General features: G+C 40.5%; 1 protein-coding gene across 1 annotated transcript in view; it reads left to right on the top strand.

Annotated features, from left to right (window-relative positions):
- The first annotated feature begins 432 nt into the window (after nucleotides 1–432).
- VKORC1L1 (vitamin K epoxide reductase complex subunit 1 like 1) overlaps nucleotides 433–18,600 on the top strand; it is a 59,127-nt gene continuing 40,959 nt past the window's right edge. The window contains exon 1 of the mRNA XM_065893084.1: nucleotides 433–763. Coding sequence (XP_065749156.1) covers nucleotides 570–763 — 194 coding nt within the window. The 5' untranslated portion in view covers nucleotides 433–569. The remainder of the gene's footprint in view (nucleotides 764–18,600) is intronic.

Here is an 18,600-nt window from a genome sequence, read left to right as displayed (position 1 = left end):
AGTCACACACGGTGGTATCTTTGAAATTTATTCCTTTCACCGGGTACCCTAGGGCCTGCCCGCGCCACCGCTCCGCTCCGCTCCCCTCCCGTCCCCTCCGCTCCCCTCCCCTCCCGTCCCCTCCGCTCCCCTCCCCTCCCGTCCCCTCCGCTCCCCTCCCTCCCCTCCCAGAGCCCCGCCCTTCCCTTCCCATGGCCCCGCCCCTCCTTCGGCCCCGCCCGCTGCGCGCGCCGCACTGCCTCCGGCTCCGCCCCCCGGCCGGCCTCCCGGCCGGTTGCGCACTCCGTTTCCCCACTCCGCGCCCGCGCGCGCCTTCCCCGCCCCGCCAGGATCTCTCCTTTAGGGGCGGTTGGGCCGCGCGCCTGTGGGGGCGGGGCCCGGAGGAGGCGGTCGAGCCAATGGGGCGCGGCGGTGGCGGCGGCGGCGGTGGCGGCGGCGGCGGAGGCGGTAACGGTAGCGGCGGCGGCTGGGTCGGGCCCCGACGGGCGGCGGCGGCTGAGGTGGAGGCGGAGGGAGGCGGCGGCGGCGGCGGCGGCGAAGGAGGCGGCGGCGGCGGCGGAGGGGGGAAGATGGCGGCGCCCGTCCTGCTGAGAGTGTCGGTGCCGCGTTGGGAGCGGGTGGCCCGGTATGCAGTGTGCGCCGCCGGGATCCTGCTCTCCATCTACGCCTACCACGTGGAGCGGGAGAAGGAGCGGGACCCCGAGCACCGGGCCCTCTGCGACCTGGGGCCCTGGGTGAAGTGCTCTGCCGCCCTTGCCTCCAGGTAGCCCGGCTAGGGGGAGCGGGCCGGGAGCGGCCGAGCGGGGCGAGGGCGGAGGCTGGGGGTGGGGAGCGCGCGGCGGGAGCTCGGGCCTGGGGGGCGGCGGGGATCGGGCCGCGAAGGGACCGACGGCGCCGTGAGCCTGGCCGGGAGCCTTGGCTGGGGCCGGGGGGCGGCGGCCGGGGTGGGGCGGCCCGAGTGCAGGCCGCCGAGGCTGAGGTGGCGGGGCCGCGAGACCGGCAAGGAGGGATGAGGTGGCAGAGTGCAGCCGCGAGGCCGGAGCGGACCGGGGGCAGTTGGGCAGGCTGGGGCCGGGCTCGGAAGGAGCAAGCGGGGTTCGCGGAGGGTGGGTCCCGGCCGGCTTGACAGATTTAGTGGTTCTCGACCGGGGAGGCGAGTCGGGGGTGTGGGAGCCTGCCCGAGGGAGCCATGAGGTCAGTGTCCACCCCTCGTCTGGGGTCGCTGCTGCTGCCCAAGGCTGTACGGCCGGCGTGGGCTCGGGGTTTGCATTTCCCACTGTCTTCCCGGAGCTAGGACAGGTGTTTCCGTGGTCAGGCCTCTTTGTACTCTGTAGCGCTAATGAGAATTTGCAGACTTCTTGAGACAGTGACATTTGCGGGCAAACAAGAATTTGACCCTACTCTGGAAGGAGATACCTGCACTTAACATATCTGATTTCTTGGATTCCCCCTCGTATCTAGTGTGCCCGCGAGGGGGGAATGGCCTGAGTTTGGATCTGGTCTAAGCATAATTTGAGTAAAATACGAGTATGTCATGTGTAATGATGATGTTTGGGGCATTAGGGTGCCTTTTAAACGTTGTTGGTTATTATAATGGTATACCCACCGAAGCTTAAAAATACACGCATTGCTAAACTGGAGGGATTGGTTTGTTTTACTGATACTTTTAGGTTTTTAAAAATGTTGTAGTCGATTTATCTGTTACACTTTATCTTCTGCATTAGATTTTTCTGGGTAAGTTACTTTGAAAAAAAGAGGAATTTACATCTTAAAAGTGGCTGCTCTTTTTTTTTTAATTGAGGAGGGTTCATTTTTTAAAAGTAGAAATAGTGAAAGAAATTATTTCACAATTGATAAGTTATAATTTTAATAGAGACATTACTGTGCCTAATATTTTGAGTTTGTTAACAGTAGTCATATTTGAGCAGTTTCTTCCTCTCATATTGATCTGTAAATTACTACGTAGACAGTAATGTATAGCTCACTAGTTTATTTTGACCTACATATTGGTGATTACATGAACGACCTAGCACTGGAGTTTGTCTTGTTACTATTTACAAATTTCAGACTGGTGATCTTTTCCACTTTGACACCCTTCTTGGTGAGCCACGTACTCTTTCTCATTTGCCCTTAAACCAAAATCCTGTAGCTTTTTAGTGGAAAAATAGTCATCATTATTGCTACATTAGACATAATGTGTTTAAAATGTAGATACCAGTTAACAGTTAAAATATGTCAATGTGACAAAACCTCACATTTGTTGTTGGGTATTTTGAACCAAGTTAATAGACCTTATAGACTCTCAGATATCCTTTGAGAATCACTGAGTGTATTTTATACAAACATTTTAATATTATTTTCACTATCCATTGGAAAGGACTTTTATATTTAAAGTACCTTGCACCCAAAGTTAGCTAACTAAATATATAATGAAAAGACTAAGCAGCAGTGTATTTCGGGTATTTGAAAAAAGAAATAAAAATAACTTTTGATATTAGATTAATATGGAATTTAAGCAGAATTATTACCAATTTTAGCTTTTGGAAACACTATAGTCTATCATAAATTTAACTAGACCTTTTAACATTTGGACTTGGAAAGAGTGCTTTATGTTATCCAGACTGTATGTTTAAGTTCTTAATATTGGCTTTCCTTTAAAAAAGAGTGTTTTTGAACCATGTAATAAGTATAGATTATAAATATTTTCAGTTATGTATCCTGCAAGGTCCAGGTTTTTGTGTTCTGATGTCTGTTTAATAAAGCACCATAAGATAATATAAATAACATCAAGTGAGATTATATATAAAGTATATGTGTAAGACTAAAAATATCTGGATCTCTTTATAGTTTTAAGTGTGAATTTAATATGTTGTGACTGACACTAATGTTTAATTGTGTAGCTGTGTACATAGAATATTTTAAATTTGATGCTCACTAAAGGAAGATAGGTAAGAAATAAGACATGCTAATAAGAGGAATAAATAGCTTATTTGCTGTGTACACAATAAAATTCAAGAAATTTAGACAGTTTGACCAACCTGTTTATAAACTGCTTGCAAAACCATATATATCAATACATATATACATTATATATATATAAACTATATATATTATATATATATGATGGAGATACAGAAATTTGGAAATTAAAGTGGCTTGAGTCTAATTTATAGATCAGTTTTCTTTTGGAAGTAGGTAGACTAAACATAATTAAAAGTTTTTATTTTGTCAAAGTGAAAAAGGCTTTAAATAAAAGCAGATTATTGGAGACCTCAAGTTGTAGTTCTTTTTATTTGACTTAAGTATGGATTGCCAGTTAGCAGTAGTAGTAAAAAATGTGACTATTTTATTTATTTAAAAAATTTTATTATTATTATTTTTTTTATTATTTTTGGCCATGCCACAGGGGCATGTGAGATCTTAGTTTCCTGACCAGGGATCGAACCCACGCCCCCTGCATTGGAAGTGTGGAGTCTCTCTCTCTTTTTTTTTTTTTTTTTTGCGGTAAGCGGGCCTCTCACTGTTGTGGCCTCTCCTGTCGCGGAGCACAGGCTCCGGACGTGCAGGCTCAGCGGCCATGGCTCACGGGCTCCGCGGCATGTGGGATCTTCCTGGACCAGGGCACGAACCCACGTCCCCTGCATCGGCAGGCGGACTTTCAACCACTGCACCACCAGGGAAGCCCGAAGCGTGGAGTCTTAACCACTGGACCGCCAGGAAAGTCCCAAAGTGTGACTATTTTAGGAACAGAAAGTTTGAGCCCAGGTTTGAGTAGAATTAAAGATAAAGCATGAGAAAAATTAACCAATGAAATCCTGAGGAAGGTTCTCTGTCAGAATCCACCGTTAACTCATGTGATTTTGGATTGCTGAAACTCACTTTATTCTCATTTCTTAATCCTTAAGAGTTCTAATCCAAATAAAGTAGAGATTAATGAGAGAATCTTGAGGGCTATATGTGTGTGTGTGTGTGTGTGTAAGTCCTCTATTATTTTGGGAGGCATCATTGTCTAAGGAAGTAGTTCCCAGATTTTTGGATTTCAAAAGAAGTATTCCCCCCCAAATTGGGAGGCTGCAATAGAGGTGCCAGTTTGTTCTGCTGGCTGGCTATAGTCAATAAAAACAGCAACAGTAACCCATACCACTGTCTACTGTCACTGTCATTTCATTGTAAGTAAGGATATTTTAACTCAAATAATTAGAAAGAACTGAATCTCAGTATGAAAGATCTTTAAATTGAATCACTTAGGTTTATTAAAAAGTTTACTTTCTTCTCATTTTTCCTCATTTTTATTTAAATTACTAAAAGCTTTGTTGCAAGTCTGCACCAGCCTGCCTGCTAATCCCTGCCCAGTGCACTAAGTTCAGATCCAAAGGTTCTGGGTGGACTCCTAGCTCGTCCACTTGTTAGACTGTGGCCTCGAGCTAGTCACTCACCTTTACGGAGCTACAGTTGCTTCTCGGTTAAATGGGGATATTAAAACCTACTTTGCCAGATTAATGGGTAGGATTAAGGAGGATACATGGAATAAATAAATGGATGATACTTGAAATAAAGTACGTACTCCATTAGTTACAGCTGTTATTGACTGGAGGTGGTATGATTATTTTTTTGCAATGTCTGATCATAAACGCCTTTAAATAGTACAAGTTACTTGTCTTAGGTGTAGTCATTTATGTATTTTAAATGTAAATTGTTTTAGAGTACTTTATTGCTCACTCCATGGCATAGTATAAAGACTTAAAATCCATTTAAAACAACTCCAAAAGTGTGGCAAGAGACACAAAATAATGTGTAGAATATTCTTTATAGGTATTTCCTATACGTTGCATTAGACCCCTTCTAAGAAGAGCTTTTAGGTAAGAAAAAAATGATTTTGAAAGATGAAGAGGCTTGACAATTCAAGTCCTCAAAAAGTTGCCTTATTTCACAAAATGTTGGACTAGTACCCCTCTCATGTCTTAAAAATAGTACCATCTGTTTACTATCCCCCTCTTTGAGACACATTTTTAGAATTAGAATAGAACCTAGGAATCTGTGCTGCCCCTTGCTTAGTTCAGCTAGACTCAGGTTAAATGACTTGTGCAAGGTAACACAGTGGCAGATTGGGACTGGAAGCCTGGCTTCCAGAGTACTTGTTTAGAGGGACCACTACCCCACCCTCCTCCATTTTTAAAATTAAATTCTTATATAGGTAATATATTCACTGCTTCAAGTTTGAAAGATACTAAAGCATATATAGTGAACCGTCCCCTTCAGAACCCTGCCCCCAGACATGTAGTTCTCCCTTTCCTTAAGCAGACATGAAACTTTACAGAGCCATTTTATGCATATACAAGCATAAATATGACCATATTAGTCTCCCCATTTTTTACACATAAAACTACCATATTCTGTGTTCTGATCTGTACTTTACTCTCTGCTAGCCTTCTTTCCATCACCACCATACTTTTAAGTGCTTACATTCATATTTGGTGAATGTTAATAACTGCTACCACTATGTAAAAAACAATTTGTTCTACTGGTTAGTTTTTTTTTTTTTTTTTTTATGCGTTACGCGGGCCTCTCACTGTTGTGGCCTCTCCCGTTGCGGAGGACAGGCTCCGGACGCGCAGGCTCAGCGGCCATTGGTCACAGGCCCAGCCGCTCCACGGCATGTGGGATCTTCCCAGACCGGGGCACGAACCCGTGTCCCCTGCATCGGCAGGCGGACTCTCAACCACTGCGCCACCAGGGAAGCCCTACTGGTTAGTTTTGACCAAGATGAATTTAATAAATAAAATACAGGTTCTTATGTGACCATTGTTTCTTGGTATGGAAATTTCAGAAGCAGTATAGACTTCAAAGAATGTAAGGGGAATAGAGGGATATCACAAAGAGGTGAACTTGGATTGCCATGCATTAGAGATAATTGTTAATACTTGGATAATGTTTACTGTGTACTAGGCAGTGTTCTAAATGCAGTTTATTTAATTCTCACAGCTGTCCTGTGAGGCACTTTTATCACCATTTTACAGATGAGAAAATTGAAGCACACAGAATGTAAATGAAACTTGATTTAGATAGTACAGTGGCAGAGGCTACATTTTAACCCAGGCAATCTGGCTCTTTACCACTACTTTAAATTCCATTTGATGTGATTTTGATATAGTGATACCCATATCAGCCAAATTTTTAAAAATATGCAAACATCTATGCTTTTTTTTTTGCATCTGTATGTTTGTGTTTTAGCTTTTACTTATTGGGAGCAATCTTTTTGGAAAAGCAAGGACATTACTCTGAAGGCACGGTATTCAAGAAGTAAATCCCTGGAGTGTTTGCCTTCTACGCCTAAACTTGTGAAGATAAGGCATTTGTCACACCTAGTGAGTGAACAGGTATACAGTGGGGTGAGCTATCAGGAAGACCTAACAGAATAGCCGAGAGAAGAAAGATAAAGTGGATCTACGTACCTGGAGGTGTAGAGGGGAGGGGAAAATGTTATGAATTTGTACTGGGGTGGGGTAGTCCTTCCTGAGAGAGGTGTTGAGTCATAAGGACCTACTGCATATAGAAACAGAAGAATTGGGCCTGGGATGTGGTGGGGTTAAGTCACCAGAACCAGGAATTTAAGAAGAATTCATTTCCTTGATGATTTGGAAGGATTCTAGCAAACAACATGAGGAAAGGCAGAAAACGGTGACCATTTTGAGGGGAATAGCAAATGGTCATATTTGAATGTAATATAGATTTACCTGGGTTAGGAGAGGACTGGAATCTAGATCTTGGCCAGAAGAATGCAAAACCAGGCATTCTTGTAAGCCACGTGTTCTTGTAAACATAGATAAAACTTAACAAGCACTGTGCCTTGGGTTTCTCTTCTGTACAGTGTTTGTACTAGATTGCACTAGACTTGTATTAGATTATCAATTTTTAAAATTCATCCCCCAGAATCCTAGTTCTGTGGTGGTACAACAGGGATTTCATAAGCATTTGAGTCACATTTTTAATACTGTAAACTTTAAAACATTATAAACATTTATATACACTCAGATGTATCTTATGCTAAATTTTACATTAGAGACCGCTGATTTGTACTGCCGGGTTATCTAGGTAAAAAAAATATTCAATCTTAAAAGGTTGCATTCTATATGATTGCATTATATAACATTATTGAAATAACAAAATTATAGAGATGGAGAATAGCTTAGCTGTTGCTGGGAGTTAGGAATGGGGGAAGGGGTGGCTAAGGAGGCAGCACGAGAGAGCTTTGTGGGGAGGGAACAGTTCTGTATCTCAGCTGTGGTTACTCAAAGCTACAAATGTGATAAAATTGCATAGAACACACACACAACACACACACACACACACACACAAACACACACACGAATGTAGAAGTGGTGAAATAGGAGTAAACTTTGTACCAAGGTCAGTTTCCTGGTTATGATCTTACACTAGAGCTATGTAGGATATTACCATTGAAGGAAGTTAGGTGAAGGGTCCTCAGGACCTTCCTGTACATTTTTTTGAAAATTCCTGTGATTTATAACTATTTTAAAAGTAAAAGTAAAAAAGAAAAAAAAAGTAGTGTATTTAGGGTGTTTGAGGGGAAATAAGCAAAAAGAAAAAATGAAAATTATCCATAACGCCAACAGCCAGATAACAATCCTTATAATAGTGTTTCTTGCTTTCTTTGTGCCTATACTTGAATTTTTAAAAATTTTATTGATTGGAAAGATTGTAGCTTTACACTGGTCTTTTAAAAATTCAGACCAGTCCTTATTTGCTTTTGTAAAATTATATGAGCAAGTTTGCTCCTGTAGACAACTCTCATTGCATTGTGCAATAACTTGTGACTGCCTTATGTATAATGCTTTGATGTCATGATTAGTATATATTTTAAGATTTTTATTTTTTACCAAAAATATTTGTGGTTACCAAGTATTCTCATTCCTAATATTATTAGAGGTTTAACTTAGAAGTTCTACTTGGACTTCCAGACAGGTGTAATAAAATCCTCAGATAGCATTTATGTGCTGTTTTTTAAAGAATCACAAAAACTCTTATTTGCAATTGCTATTCTCTGTGAATCAGGTTTTTCTTGATACTGGGCAATGAAACAAAACAAATTCGACTGCCCTAATCATCCATAATTTGAAGTTTGTATTCACCAGAAGAGTTTCATTGTAAATGTTATAAATTTGAGCTTTTCAAATACACTAATACAATGCAATACTGCTTTAATCTGTTTCTCATATCATAGATCCATTTAAATTTTCACTTACAAAAAAGTTCTTTTGCTGAACAACATTTTTAAATACCCTGGATTATGATCTATAAAGTTTCTTTTGTTGTTAGCACCTGTAACTTCGGGGCATTTCAAGGATGCTGTTGTCACTGTTGTGTGATTATTGACCTTTTAAAGACCATCATTGTGTTTGAGAAGTAAAATGGAAAATCCATGACAAAATAGGAATTAAGTGGAGTATATTCAACATCACTTTGTCTTAGGAGTTTGATTTATTTCCTCCTCTGCTTTGTGCTAATAGTTACTATCACAGACTCTAGAGCAAGTGTAACTGGGTTGAAACCTTGGTTCCATAACTTGATCTCGTCGCAGTTTCCTCCTCCATAAAATGAGGATAATAATAGCGTCTAACTCAGGATTATTGTATGAAGTGCACCAATGCACCAATACCTGAAAATGGTCTTAGCACAGTGCCAGGCACAGAAGTAAGTGCTCATAAAACTTAGCTCTTATTTTAAAATACGGTTGAGATCATACTGTACGTACTTTATATCTTTTCTCCTCATCTAACATGTCACAACTATTTTCTTATGTCATTAAAAATTCCACCAGTAATGTAAGAGAATGTCAAGTGCCCTGTACCCCCTGCCAGTATTGGGCATCCTCATTTTTTAGACCGTTATCAGTTTCATGTATGAAAAATGTCATCTCATTGTTTTGACTTGCATTTCCCCCCAAGGTATAAGTAAGGTTTAATGTTTTTCACATTTTATTAACTGTTTGCCTTTCTTCTCCAGTCTTGCCTGTATAGATCTTAGAATTTTTATATTGATTTAGACAAATCCTTTATATGCTTAAAGGATATGAATATTTTATTATATTTGTTAATATTTTTGCCAGTTTAGTTCAATTTCATTAATTTTTGCAGTACTATGGGTTTTTAAAAAATATTTATTTTTATATTTATTTTTTTTTGGCTGTGTTGGGTCTTCATTTCTGCACGAGGGCTTTCTCTAGTTGCGGCAAGCAGGGGCCACTCTTCATCGCGGTGTGTGGGCCTCTCACTATCACGGCCTCGCTTGTTGCGGAGCACAGGCTCCAGACGCACAGGCTCAGTAGTTGTGGCTCACGGGCCTAGTTGCTCCGCGGCATGTAGGATCTTCCCAGACCAGGGCTCGAACCCGTGTACCCTGCATTGGCAGGCAGATTCTCAACCACTGCACCTCCAGGGAAGCCGGGTTTTTTTTTAAGTATATAAAATTTAATTATTTTTCTTTGTAATTTTTTCTCATAGGTTTTAAGTTTAGAAGGGCATTTCTCATTCTGATATCTGATGAATTTATAATTTCTCTTAGTTTTGAAAAAATTAATTTCTTAATCATCTAGGATGTAGCTTATCAGGTGTTAGATGAGTCTGTAACCTAATTTTTGTACAGACATATGTTTAATGGGCATTCATATTCCTTTTGGATATTGCCTGTACATGCCTTTGCCCATTTTTTCCCTTCAGTGTTGTCGTTTTTTCTTATTGGTTCACAGGAATTCTTTAGCTATCAGAGTAGTTAATCCTTTGTTATATGTATTACAGGTATTTTCTCCTAGTTTCTCACTTGTCTTTTAATTTCATTTATGGTATTTTTTTTTTTTTTTTTTTTTTTTTTTTTGCGGTACACGGACCTGTCACTGCTGTGGCCTCTCCCATTGCGGAGCACAGGCTCTGGACGCACAGGCTCAGTGGCCATGGCTCCATGGCATGTGGGATCTTCCCGGACCAGGGCATGAACCCATGTCCCTTGCATTGGCAGGCAGACTCCCAACCACTGCGCCACCAGGGAAACCCATTTATGGTATTTTTATTCATACAGAAGTTTAAACTTTTTATGTGGTCCCATCTTCGACTTCTTTGTAGCTTTTGAGTTTTTTTGTTTTTTTCTTTAATCTTGTTTATCAAAATCTCTACCATCCCAAGTTTTTTTTTTTTTTAAGATTTTTTTTTGATGTGGACCATTTTTAAAGTCTTTATTGAATTTGTTACAATATTTCTTCTGTTTTATGTTTTGGTTTTTTGGCTGCAAGGCATGCAGGATCCCAGCTCCCTGACCAGGGATCAAACCCTCCTGCATTGTTTCTGTTTTTGGTTTTTTTTTGCGGTACGCGGGCCTCTCACTGTTGTGGCCTCTCCCGTTGCAGAGCACAGGCTCTGGACGCGCAGGCTCAGCAGCCATGGCTCACGGGCCCAGCCGCTCCGCGGCATGTGGGATCTTCCCGGACCGGGGCACGAACCCATGTCCCCTGCATCGGCAGGCGGACTCTCAACCAATGCGCCACCAGGGAAGCCCAAACCCTCCTGCATTGGAAGGCGAAGTCCCAATCACTGGACCGCCAGGGAAGTCCCAAGATTTTCTTTCTTATAAATTTATTTATTTATTTATGGCTGTGTTGGGTCTTCTTTGCTGCATGCGGGCTTTCTCTAGTTGTGGCGAGCGGGGGCTGCTCTTCGTTGCGGTGTGCGGGCTTCTCATTGTGGTGGCTTCTCTTGTTGCGGAGCATGGGCTCTAGGCACGTGGGCTTCAGTAGTTGTGACTCGCGGGCTCTAGAGCACAGGCTCAGTAGTTGTGGTGCACAGGCTTAGTTGCTCTGCAGCATGTGGGAACTTCCCGGACCAGGGCTCGAACCCTGTGTCCCCTGCATTGGCAGGCAGATTCTTAACCACTGTGCCACCAGGGAAGTCCCCCCAAGATTTTTTTTTAAACTCTTGTGTGTTATATTTGAAATTTGTTTTTTCATATTTAACTCTTTTAGTTTGTGGGCAGTTTACTTTTTTGTCAGGTGTGAGGTAGGGATCTAACGTACTTTTTAAAAAATTGATAAGCTTTTGCCTAATTCCACTTATTGACCTGTCCACATTGGAAATGGTGCAAGAATTTCCTTATATACATAGGGCCTCTTTCTGGACTCTCAGTTCAGTTCCAGTGATTTGTTTGTGTATGTTTCTGCAGAATTCCATTACCACAGTCCCCCTTTCCCCTGTGGCTTTATATAATACAGTTTGATACCTGATAGAGCAAATATGCTCATTTTCAAATTTTTCTTGGCTGTTCTCATGCATGTATTGTTTCAGGTGAATTTTAGAATTTACTTTGATGAGCTCTAAAAAAAAATCCCATTGACATTTTGATTAGAATTGTACTGAATTTATAGATGATTTGGGAAGGAGACAACCTTCACTAAAACCTTTGTATCAAGGAACAAACATATTGCGACTTTCTACTTATTCTGGAGTTGCTAATCTGATGCCATTTTAACCAAATGCCCATTGTGGTTTTATTTTGTTTTGTATGTGATTTATGTGGTGCTAGAAATTGAGAAATTTTATGATGGTATTCCGGTGGGATCCAGGAATACTAGAATTCCCTCCAGTCCACAGCCATTATTTTCAAGTCTATAGGGTCCCTAAGAGAGAGGTTTATCTTTGTACCAGCAATGAAAAACCAAAATACTTTGCATCTTGAGTAGGACTTGGGCATCAAACTCTAAGACAGAAGACTGGAATGAACCCAGCTGCTTCATATGGAGATGCTGTTTTTCTCAATTTAGTTAAGCTTCATTTGTTTCAAAGTGAAACAGGCCATGGGATGGACACCCTCTATCTCCCCAGTTTTCAAACGTGGCTAGATCTTTCCCTTACTATATGGGCAAAGCTGCTCTAACTCATTCCTATCAGTGCTCAGGGCCTTGTAACCAGAGAGAGCCCATTTGCCCTGGCTGACTGCTGATCTGGTCTTGGCCACCTGCCTCTGGCCTTTTCTGCCCAAGTAGTAGGTTTGGCCCTGGCTGTCACTTGGAATAGAGGAAGTCCTCTCTTGAACGCATCTCATACCACTTCAGTCACATGGAAGAAGCAGAAAAATGAGCCCGCACGGGTGTACTGACCTTTTGATGGTGATTCTACCCAGTAGCACACAGACCTATCAGTGCTCCCAAATCTGTCTTCTTCTTTCCTGAGAGTCAGGGCGAAGAGCGAGAGGGGCCTTAATTCCTCACTTCTAAAGATAACACAAAAACTTGCAACCGTTCTCAGAAGCAGTGCTTTTCTCTCTGGGTGTTGCTTCTCTCAAATCAGCCAGAGAGAGGTGGAGTAAAAACTGGCTTGCTGAGTATTGCACATAACCCATATGTTTTCTTAACTATGCATCAACCTGCAGTGAATGACTAATTACTCATGAGATGTTCTCTTCCTTCGCTTAATGGTTCATGACATGTTCTTGATTGTCCTCCCGCTGCTCGCTCCCTTCTCAGTTTTCTTTACTGGTTTATCATCCTGTACCTGCCCATTAAATGCTGACATACCAGGGATCAGCCGTACACCCTCTGGTCAGTCTTCTTTCCCTAAACAATCACATCCCTGCCCATGATTTCACTTACAGATGTATCCAAAATTTGTATTTCTAGTCTGGACCTCTCCTTTGAGCTCAAGTTCTGCATATGTAATTGCCTGTTGGATATCTCTGCTTGGAACTATTAAATTCACCATGTACAAAGTTTAATTCATATTCTTCCCCTGAAATGCTGTTTCCTGTCTCAGTGAAAGGCATCCCACCCAAACAGTTGTGCAAGTCAGCAACCCGGGCGTTTTCCTCGGTTGCCTTTACTAACCCCCACCCCAACCCAATCAGTCACCAGGTCCAGTTGACTTTTTTTTTTTTTTTTTTTACGGTATGCGGGCCTCTCTCTGTTGTGGCCTCTCCCGTTGCGGAGCACAGGCTCCGGACGCGCAGGCTCAGCGGCCACGGCTCACGGGCTCAGCCGCTCCGCGGCACGTGGGATCCTCCCAGACCGGGGCACGAACCCGCGTCCCCTGCATCGGCAGGCGGACTCTCAACCATTGCGCCACCAGGGAAGCCCCCAGTTGACTTTTTTAAACCTTTTTTCTGATTTGTAACCTTTTTGGTTTTGTTCTGTTACATACAGAAAAGTCATTGATCTGTGCATATTGTTTTGATGTGGTGATTATAAAGCATAAGCCTTGTAACCAACATTCAGGTCATTAAACAGACAATTTTCAGTGCTGCAGAAAGCCCTCCTTATGAAGTATACTTCTACTCCTTCACTAGAATAAGCTCTGCCCTGACTTTTATGATAATCACTTTCTTTTCTACCTAAGGTTGCACCCAAACTTGGTAGTTTAGTTTTGCCTGCTTTTTCAACCTTATATAAATGAACCATTCATTTTGTATTCTTTACTCTGGCTGCTTTCATTCAACATTATTTTGTGAGATTCATCTGTGTGTGATGGAGCTGTAGTTTGTCACTGCGGTACGCGGTGTTTTTTTTTGCGGTACGCGGGCCTCTCACTGCTGTGGCCTCTCCCGCTGCGGAGCAACAGGCTCCGGACGCGCAGGCTCAGCGGCCATGGCTCACAGACCCAGCCGCTCCGCGGCATGTGGGATCCTCCCGGACCGGGGCACGAACCCGCGTCCCCTGCATCGGCAGGCGGACTCTCAACCACTGCGCCACCAGGGAAGCCCAGCGGGATGTTCTTTTATACAAATATATCACGGTTGATTGTTTTGCTCTTTTTTTGGATGGGTATTTAAATTGTTTTTACTTTGCAGCAATTATGAATAATACTGCTGTGAACACTTCTGTGATTCTTCAGTTTTAGTTGGTAATGCCAGACTATTTTTCAAAGTCATTGCGCTAGTTTAGATTCCTACCAGCAGTGTATGAGAATTCCTGTTATTCCACCTCTTTGCCAAGCCTTGGAATTGTCAATCTGTTAAAGTAACCATTCTGGTTTATATGTAATGGATTTTTTTGTGTAATTTGAGGTATATGTCATATCCAATAAGTTGCAAAAATCTTAAATGTACAGCTTGAAGAACATTTTACATATGCATGTACCATATCCATATGAAGATATAGAACATTTCCATCACTCCAGAAAGTTCTCTCATACTCCTTTCCAGTCAGAAGCTATTATTCTGACAAAACTGTTTTGACTTCTACCACTATAAATTTGTTTTGCCTGTTCTTGAACTTCATGTAAATGAGTTTGTAACAGTATGAACTCTTTTGTGTCAGGCTTCTTCTGCCCAGCATAATAATGTTTTTTGCAATTCATCCAAGTTGTTGGTTTTATTAGTTTTTCTTTTTTTACTGCTTAGTCCCATTTTATGATTATCATTTTCTTATTGATTATTGTTTCTAAGTTTGGCTATTGTGAATTAAGCTTTTATGAATATTCTCATGCACATCTTTCTATATATACATACTCATTTCTCTTGACTATATATCGAGGAGTGGATTTTGGGGCATCAGGTAGGCGTTTAATTTTAATAGAAACTACAGAACAGTTTCCCAAAGTGGTTGTACTATTTAACACTCCTCTTTGGTTTTAATTTGCATTCCCCTGATTACCAGTAGAGTTGAACAGCCTTTCGTGTGTTTATTGACCATCATCTTTTCGAAAGGCTGATTAAAGGCTTATTAAAGTCATTTGCCCATTTTTCTATCTGGTGTTCTATCTTTGTCTTATTTGTGTGTGTATATTCAGATACTCATATTGCAGATATCCTCTTCCACTCTTTGGCTTGCCTTACCTTTTCATTTTCTTAAAGGTATATTTGGATTAACAGAAATCCTTAATTTTAATGTAGTTAAGTATGTCAGTCTTTTCCTTTATAATTAGCACTTTTTGTATCCTGGTGATGAAGATATATTCTATATTATTTTCTGTTAGGTTTTGCCTTTCACATTTAGATCAACAATCTATGTGGAATTTTTTTAATGGTGTGAGATAGGGGTCAGTTTAATTCTTTTCCTATATGACTGTCCAGTTACTGTTATTGTGGCACCACTTTTTAAAATGTCCATTCTCCCCTGCTCTGCAGAGTCACTTTTGTCATAAATCAGCTGATTGTATGTACAAGGATTTGTCTGGGCTCTCCTCTTCCATTTTTCTATTTTGTCTGTCCTTATGCCAAAGTGACATTGTCTTAAATAGTCTATTTCAGTAGTTCTCCTGGGACCATGTAGGGTCTCTGAGACCCTTTAAGGGGGTCTCTGAGGTCAAAACTATTTTCGTAGTAATAGTAAGATGTTATTTGCCTTATTCACTCTCATTCTCTCATGAGTCTACAATAGGTTTTCCAGAGGATGCATGACATGTGATATTGAAATAGATTGAATAAAGGAGCAGATTTGAGAATCCAGCTGTCTCCTATTAAGCCAGATATTAAAGAGATTTACAGAAATGTAAAGCAGTGCCACTCTTCCTGCTAAATATTTTTGTTTTGGAAAAGAGTTATTTTTCATAAAGTTATTTCTGTTAGCATGTAATGGGTTTCTTATTATTTTTAAATGAATAAATAAATATTTCAGAATTTTCTGCTTCAGTTTCAAATGTGAAAAAAAATAAACTCACATAAACTAAAGCTCTTTAGAGTCTCAATAACTTGTAGGAGTATAAGACCAAAAAGTATGAGAATTACTACTCTAGTTTTATAAATCTTGATATGCAGTAGATAATTCTTGGTTATTTTGAGCCCCTTGCATTTGCATATACATTTTAGAATCAGCTTGTGAGGTTCCACAATGATAAGTTTAGTGGAAATCGAAATCTTTATACCGATGAGTCTTCCGATTCATGAGTATTTTCTCTCCATGTGTTTTGGTCTTCTTTAATTTTTTTCTCAATAATGTTTTATAGATTTCTAAAAAGAGGTTTTGCATATCTTCCTAACAGAGTTTTTGAAGAGAAAAAGGTAATTTAACAATAGGCATAAAATAAAAATCCTCAGCATTATGTCATAGCTGGGCAATGTCTTATTTTTTAGTGCTACATAAAATAATTGTAAATCTTACATCGAAGGTATCTTTTTTTTTAAAGTTTTTATTGGAGTATAGTTGATTTACAGTGTTATGTTAGTTTCACATCGAAGGTATCTTGAAGTTTATAAAATATAATCTGTAAACTCAGTGTAATAACAATATCTCAAACAGGGTTTTCAAAACTTGATTCTAAAGTTCATATGAAAGGACATATGTGGAATTTTAAGTATTATGAAAACCAGTGTTCATGAAGGAGGTATTATTGCTATTAAAGTCTGTGTTAAAGCTGAAGTAATTAAGAATACCAGAGTAGACAAGTTATCACTGGACAGAGTTGAGAGTACTTAAGTGGCCTCATTTATAGAAATGTTAAATATGATAAGGATGAAAACAATTCTTCAGTAAATAGTATGGGGTCAACTGAGTAGCCATTTGGGAAAAAAAGCTAGCTTGCTATCTCACTTTAAAAAAGAAAAACTTTGGGCTTCCCTGGTGGCGCAGTGGTTGAGAGTCCGCCTGCTGATGCAGGGGACACGGGTTCGTACCCCGGTCCGGGAAGATCCCACATGCCGCGGAGCGGCTGGACCCGTGAGCCATGGCGGCTGAGCCTGCGCGTCCGGAGCCTGTGCTCCGCAACGGGAGAGGCCACAACGGTGAGAGGCCCGTGTACAGCAAAAAAAAAAAAAAAGAAAAACTTTTATTGAGATACAATTCACAAGAAAGTATGCATACTTTAAGGGACCAACTCAACAAATTTTTATGTATGTATACACAAAGTACTCACCGCCTCAATCAAGATATAGACTATCTCCAGCATCTCAAAATTCTCCGTTATGCTCTTCCCAGTCAATACCACCTCCACCAGTGATAACCACTATTCAGACCGCTATCCATAGATTAGTTTTGCCTGGTTTTGATCTTCAAATAAAGCGAATAAGTAAGTCTTCTTTTGTGTCTAGCTTCTTTTGCTTAACATTATGTCTGTGAGATTTATTTATGTTGCATGTAGCAGTTCTTTTTTTACTCTTGTGTCATATTATGTTGTGTTAATATGCCACACTTTGTTGATAGAAATTTTGGTTGTTCATATTTTGGGGGTAAAATGAATAAAACTGCTGAGAACATTCTTGTACATGTTTGTGGGGGGAGCACAAGTGCTCATTTTCTGTTGGAATTGAGTGGAAATGCTGGGTCATAGTATATGTGTATGTTTAATTTTAGTATATATTGCCAAACAGTTTTCCGGAGTGACTGTTCCAGCTTATACCCATCAGCAACGTATGACAGTTCCAGTTGCCCTAAGTGTTGCAGAACCCCAGAAGCCATAAAGAAAAAAAAGTTGATGAATTCACATAAAGACAGACAAAACCTATGCATGGCAATAACTAACATAAAACAAAGTTGGAACTCCAAAGATAAACTGGGAAAAAAATTTGCCATGCATCATATTTAAGGAGCTAATTTTCTTTAAAAAGAAAAAGCAAAAAATCTGGGAGTCCTTTTAAATCAATTCAGAAAAGACCAACAACTCAGTAGACAAGTAGGATAGGACATTCAAAGACAGTTGAAAGTAAAAACAAATAATTTTAAACAGGAAATGATCCCCAGTTTCAATTATAATAAGAGAAAAGCAAATTGAAAGCATTTTAAATATATATGATTGGCAAAGAAAAAAGTTTGATTAATGTAGCTAAGGCGTAGAGAAATAGCTACTTCCATTTAGTAATGGTAGGATTCTAAACTATGGAGAGCAGACAATATCCATTAAAATTAACAATGCGTGTACCTCAAGAGTAATATGGATAAATTGTGATGTATTACACAATGGAATATTACAGAGAGAAAGAATGAATGAATTACAGGACTTCCCTGGCTATCCAGTGGTTAAGATTCCGTGCTTCCAGTGCAGGGGGCGCGGGTTTGATCCCTGGTCGCGGAACTAAAATCCCACATGCCGCGTGACGCAGCAAAAAAAAAAGAATGAATGACAGTTCATACACCATATGGATGATTCTCACAAACGTAATATTGAGTGGAAGAGCCAAACACCTAAGTTGAAAACCAGACAAAATTAATCTATGGTGTTAGAAGTCAGGGTAGTGTTACCCTTGATGGAGCTCACTGAAAGGGAACACAAGAAGGGCTTTGAGGGGCTTGTAATGTCCTGTATCTTGATGTGGCTGCTGGTTACACGGTTGTGTTTACATTGGGAAAATTCATCAAGTTATAAACCTAGGATTTGTGAATGTATGCTATACTTGAATAACAATTTTAAAATAAAAAGTGTATATACATAGTCATAAAGCACAGACCTTTGTTTTAGCAATTCCCTTCTATGCTTGTAAGCACACACATACATAAACATACACATTTATCCATCAGTGGGGAACTGGTAAAATAACTAATGGTATAGTCATACAGTGAATTAGTAGTAGCTCTTAAAAGGAGTAAGGCAGTTCTTTATGAACTCCTTGAGAAGTATCTGTAAGATATATTAAATGAAAAGACCAATGTGCGTGAACACTATAGGTAGTATGCTA

Source organism: Phocoena phocoena, chromosome 15 (genome assembly GCF_963924675.1).
Source record: "Phocoena phocoena chromosome 15, mPhoPho1.1, whole genome shotgun sequence".
Lineage (NCBI taxonomy): Eukaryota > Metazoa > Chordata > Mammalia > Artiodactyla > Phocoenidae > Phocoena > Phocoena phocoena.
This window is presented reverse-complemented; position numbering and strand designations above follow the sequence as displayed.